This window comes from Saccostrea cucullata, unplaced genomic scaffold (assembly GCF_032062105.1).
Source record: "Saccostrea cucullata isolate Sc308-1 unplaced genomic scaffold, CSIRO_AGI_Scuc_v1 ctg482, whole genome shotgun sequence".
NCBI classification, from domain to species: domain Eukaryota; kingdom Metazoa; phylum Mollusca; class Bivalvia; order Ostreida; family Ostreidae; genus Saccostrea; species Saccostrea cuccullata.
In genome coordinates this window covers 89559-95576 of record NW_026932110.1, presented here as the reverse complement: position 1 = coordinate 95576, position 6018 = coordinate 89559, and the positions used below count along the sequence as shown (strand labels likewise).

General features: G+C 33.3%; 1 protein-coding gene across 1 annotated transcript; it reads left to right on the top strand.

The window, feature by feature from the left end:
- The first annotated feature begins 976 nt into the window (after positions 1 to 976).
- LOC134234481 (kyphoscoliosis peptidase-like) lies at positions 977 to 5221 on the top strand. The gene is made up of 5 exons (XM_062716560.1): positions 977 to 1084; positions 2716 to 2820; positions 2958 to 3073; positions 3628 to 3744; positions 3844 to 5221. Exons 1-5 carry the CDS (start codon positions 977 to 979, stop codon positions 5219 to 5221), a joined length of 1824 nt encoding a protein of 607 aa, XP_062572544.1.
- Positions 5222 to 6018: the final 797 nt, after the last annotated feature.

Genomic DNA, 6018 nt, shown 5'->3' with positions numbered 1-6018 from the left:
AAGATTAATTTGAATTAACAAGTAAACTTAAGCTCTAGGATAGGTTTTGTTTATCGAGTTTAGAAAAAAAAACATTTCTTAAAGTTAAAGGTTTTACAAATTTCATCTTAACTATAATTGAATATGTTTTCGTGTGCTTCAATGATGCTGTTAATTAATTTTAGGTCAGGCGACAATCACCCAAGAAACAAATTTTCCAGATGAGTTTTGATTGAAATACTAGTACACTTTTTAAAATCAAGTTGTTTTTTTTTTTAAATTTGTTCATTAATACACGATACTACAAATTCTTAGTAGTATTAAATTTTAGTATTTAAGATTCTAAAAATAAAATTTTTTATTACTCTATAAAATTATAGAGTAATTTTACTCTAGATACTAGAGTAAAACTCCTGAGAAAAGCATTTCCGTTTAATCTTTTTTTGAAACCCATGGCCTTTCTGATATCACAATAAATCTCTAGTAATTTTGAAAACAATGTAGTAAGGAGATAACTTTAAATTACTACACAAATATTTTGGTTTATTTAAAATGAATTACTTGGAGACCTTCGGTAGCCTACATTATCTTTAGAGACTTTATATACATGTGCCTCACAAAATTATTCACAAGAAACTGATGCACAAAAAAGTGAAAGGTACCTATGGTAAGATGGGTAGTTTTCTTACTTGTAAAAGGTGATAAAAACGAACAGTGACCGAACTCAAAATACAGATCTGTAAATAGGACAAACCCGGACACCGGGAAATTCCACAGGTGGGATCAGGTGTCTAGGAGGAGTGAGCATCATGTAAAATAGAAAAAGGCTTCACTTAGCAGTTAGGCTAACAATTTCAAGATAATGTTGAAAGTTGTTTTAACAAATAGTTTATGTTGAAAATTGTGGATTTTCAGAATTTTGGAAATTAAAGTCCTTATGGAAGATATCTGACTCAGATACCAGTACGCTTAGTGTAATAAGCTACAAATAGTAACCATGGGAACTTGTCCATCTAAACAAACTGGACCCAGGAGGATGGCAGCGACTCTCTGGAAAAAGTCGAGCATCAAATCTGCCGAACACAAACTTCACATAGATAATAATGTAGGTACCTACCAAATGTATGTGCCTATCTTGCAGATAGTTACAATTATTACAGCAACTTGATTTGATTTTTCATTATGTCATATATAAAAGATGTTTTATGCAAATTGTACTTTTTACACCTCAAATTATATGAATAGGATTTGAAGTATAGTATACAGTTAAAGTATATCATTGATGGAATCAGCAAGATTCCAGTTCCCCAAGAGCAAGTCTATTTCCCGAGGCGCAGCCGAGGGAAATAGGCTTGCTCTTGGGGAACTGGAGTCTTGCTGACTCCCTCAATGATATACTTTAACTGTTTTATTATACCGATATATTACATGTAAGTTAAGTGAGCTTCATTGTGAATATTCACGATGTTAATTTAGAACAACTCGGTACTTTTCATACGATTAAAAGGAATCACTGGGTGTTCCGAATAGGTTTGTATCAGTTTATCAAACTGACGCACCTTTTTGCAGGGAATCGTCTTTTTAAGGTGATTTTCAGGGAAAAGGCAAAATATATCAATTAACTTTTATATAGTGAAAATTCAATAGAGGTATAATAATAATTTTTTTGTGAACCGATACCTATACCCTTTTAGTGATGTAGGAAATATACCCACACCTAGGATCATAAATAATCTATTGTCTGATAAACATTTTAAAAGTTCAATATTTTTGAATACATTTCTTGAGGAAGTGTTTATTAAGTATTTCTTCCAGGTATGTTTATGTAAAGTGCCAGGAATGTAAACAATTCTATGATTCATATTACCGATCCTTCCTGGCAAAGGTTCTTCCAAAAAGAGAGTCACTGCTCTAGGAAACATTCCACCTTAATACTCTACGGTTTGTAAGACGGACGGGGTTTTTATTTTCACAGTTATGTGGTTAATACCTGATTGTTAAAACTTGATTCGAAGCCATTTCCACCGATATCATATGATTTAAGAATTTGTAATATATTCAATAAAAATTGCTCTTATGTCTGCTCCCTGACATCGATACACATGTGTTTCAGTGGAGGATTGCTAACAAATACTTTATGAAATTCGATGTATATTGGAGATGGACTTACCAAGAATAATTGACTATATGAAATTAAGTTGGTTATATTCCTAACATTTTATAAGTAAAATACATGAAAGGCTCTATTCACAATATACTTAATCACCATTGTGAATAAAAAAGCCGATCTTTTGATTACATATTAAAGAGATTTTTTGATTTTTTTTTCTTGATTTCCAACAAAAGATGCATATAAAAACGTAAGGCAGGCAAATCGGAACACTTAAATTTGCTTTGAGACAAAGCGTATCTGAAGATTAAATGTTTTTTTTTAATGAGGCCGTTTTGATTTAACAAAATTTGAGTTATATATCATAGAAGAGTGTAATTCGCCCTTAATTTCACACTTTGCCTTAACACTAAAGAAAGGATTGGATATGCACGTACCAGGGATATCATTAAGGTTTGAGATATAATTCTATGACGAATTATGATAAACTGCATAGATACGTAAACACATATTGTTATTATTACTGAGTATTATGTTTGAAACGTTTGAAATTGTGGTTCATATTACTATTTAGTCTTTCTTTCATTGTGTCAATTAATGTAATATAGTTGTATTTGCAATTATAGAATGAAGAAGATATGATAATACCCCCAGGGCCAAATGCCAAAACCAAAGACGATTTGCTGCCAGCACCGGAAATACTAGAACTTATTGATGCGCATGTCAAAGAGGTATGTAAGAAAATACACTGTTTCCGGGCTTTCAGAAATAATGAAGTCAAATTCTTCATAGTGGTATTATTTTTGTATCTTCAATACTAAGTTGATTAAAAACTTTCATAAATCTGCAATTACCTGTTCTTTTATAGACACCCAGTGAAGTATGTGCAACTGTAGCTAGTCTTGCAGACTATTTGACGCGTGATTTTGACGAAAGAGTAGAGAAAGTTAAAGCCATACACAGATGGATAACTACCAATATAAGGTTGGACTCCGTTGTTTTATGTAAAAACCGTACGTCTAATATCTATAAAGGAAATGAAACATCAGTACTTGTAATATGTATTTACAATCCCAACTTTTTTTTTTGCCTTTCATACTCTTAAAAAATTGACAAGTACATGTACTTTTTCCTCCACATATACAAAAAGATGTAAATTTTCTAGGAAAAGATCACGTGTCTTATATGCATGTCAATTTCCCGAGTTGTCATTATAGCTTACGTCAGTGGGTTGTAATTATAGATTTAATATGGATAGCTTTCAGTTCTGTTAGATGTTTCATGTATTCATGAAGTTTAAGTTGTTTTCTTACATTAAATAGCTTTTTAATATTTCTTCCTAATTACATTTTTTTTTAATTTCACATATTTATGTAATTAAAAGGAATCTGTGTATAACTGTTTTGGGTATTCCAAGAACATTCAGGACAGTTTGAAGCATAGGATAATTTACTTGTATATAATGAGTGAAGTCCTAGAAACAAGACGGAGATTTCTTTAGTAATTTAGACAGTGCTTCCGGTTTTTGTTAATTGTAGATATGACGTTCAAGGTTTTCAAACACGAGAATTCGGAAAATCGTCTGCAGATGACGTTCTAAGAAAGAAATGTGCCGGTTATCTCGGTTATTGTAACTTATTTGCAGCATTGTGTCGGTAAGTTAATGAAATAGTGCTTAAAACATTAAATTGTTGTCTCTTGTAATAAATATCTATGTTGAGGTATGAAACAAGAATTTTTTTTCTAATTTTAAGATCCATTGGAATACCAGTACGAACGCTACAAGGCTATGGGAAAGATGACACGAACATTGAAGAAGTGGCGTTCGATTTACAATCCTCGGATATAAACCATGCCTGGAACGTTGTTCATATTGGGGATGAATGGCGATTTGTGGATTGTACATGGGATGCCGGATATATAAGCGATTGCGGCAAATTTAAGTGGCTATCAAATGACTTCTATTTCTTGACAAATCCAGATTTCTTTGGTGTCAAACATTTTCCTTTCATTAATGACGATTTAGAAACCAGCAAACAATGGCAGTTAGTGGAGGAGCCGATGGATCTGGAAACATTTTCCAGAAGAGCTATTTTGCACGAATATGCCATGGAAAATGGTATAGGACTTGTTACACATGGAGATACTTTGATAGAAGTGATCAGTGAGACAACCATAATTATCAGTGGTCCAAGCGTCCCAATCGAAGATATTTCTTGTGAAATGGAAGAAATTTACCAGTTTGACAATGTTGTCCATGACCAGTATACCATGGCTGAAAGAATGGGACATGATGGAGTCAAAATAAAGGTCAAACTTCCCACCATAACCACGTATATACTTAGAATATATGCAAAGATGTTTTCTAAAGAAAACGACTTTGGAAAAGTGGCTACATACATTGTCAAATGTTTAGAAGTTTCTAAAGATATGGAACTATTTCCGTCACATGGGATCTGGGGTCCTGAGCTTTATTACAAAGATATAGGGTTTGAAAAAGCAATAGTTTATCAATGGTGGTATGAAACTTCCTGTGGAGAAATCGACCTGTACGTACCGGTGTGGAAGTCAATGGAAATAGTTCCGAGACTGCAGTCATCTGAGGATATCGACGAGGTTGTGAACAGCGTACTCATTCAAACTGATGCTCGATCCATCGTCGCCATAGCGCGCATGCCCAAAAGAGGAAATTACAAACTGACCATATCCAGAAAAATGCCTGATGGATCCGACCTCCCCGCTATTCACTATCTCATTACATGTAAACACGGTTACATACCATATATGCCCTTTCCTATAGCATTTCCGGTTGTTCAACAGTTCATGATAACGCTTGTTGAACCCAAAAAGCGATTTCTTCCCGCGCGGAGTTACGTGAGATTTCGTATTATTTCACCATTGTTACAAACTATTCGTCTTGGTGAGCAAACGTTCACAAAACGTATAGGCGATAAGTGGGATTTCACTGTTGTGACCCCTGGTCCGGAAGAGGATTATATGCTCTATGGAGGAACTGCAGACTTCCGGACGAGTATCTTTTGTTTCCGCACCATCCATTTTGTACCGGAACCGCATGTTTGTGAGAGACTGATAAGAACATCCCAGTCACGCCGGAGTCTCAATAATGTTTAAGCAATATATGTTAACAATCAATACACAAAAATGTTGAAAAAGTGCTTAGTTTGAAATTTCTCAGTTATGGATTGGATGCTCTCAACATAAAAGAGTTGTATTTATTAATGAAGAGAAAAACAGATTTTACATAAATATATGTATTGTCTTTCTTGTAAATTATTTTTTAACAGATGTGTATATTACCCTGTTCTTATTGATTTTTTTTCCATCATACTCGTCTAATTATCCTTAAAATTACAGATGGAATTATATTTCCTAAGACAAACTAAGCTAGATATGACATCACAGATCTTTCATTTTAAGTGTATTTCTCTTTTCTTTATTACACCTGTTAAAATATTGCTAAAGATAATACATGTAACCGACACAATCAAAATTCTAGAGAATTCCATCTGAAACAGAAATTACTCCATAATATGGTTCGTCAACTATCTGCGATGAGAAGAAAAATGAGATAAAGAAACATTGCAACACATGTATAAATTTCATTCAAAACCAAGCTAAAGAATTTCTGAGAAAAAAGAAGTTTGGTGTAGAAGTGGTCTCCAATAAGTAACTGCTGCTGATGGCACCTGATGTTTTAGAGGTCCTGATCGTTATCTCCATATGCTCAAGTGATAGGAACTACTACTTTTATAATAAATAAACTGATTTAAAGAAATACATAATCTATTATACTTTTTTTTGATATATTCTATATGATAGGATTAGCCATGTTGTTTGTTAGTACGCGTATAACAGACTGAATGATGTGAAGTGAACACAGGCTGACTAGAATACTATCTGACCTATAC

Excerpts from the sequence above, each read along its gene's own strand:
- LOC134234481 (XM_062716560.1), top strand. The coding sequence starts at position 977 with ATGGGAACTTGTCCATCTAAACAAACTGGACCCAGGAGGATGGCAGCG. Across the intron at positions 1,085-2,715 it reads AACTTCACATAGATAATAAT|AATGAAGAAGATATGATAAT; the intron begins GTAGGTACCTAC and ends TTGCAATTATAG. Across the intron at positions 2,821-2,957 it reads TTGATGCGCATGTCAAAGAG|ACACCCAGTGAAGTATGTGC; the intron begins GTATGTAAGAAA and ends GTTCTTTTATAG.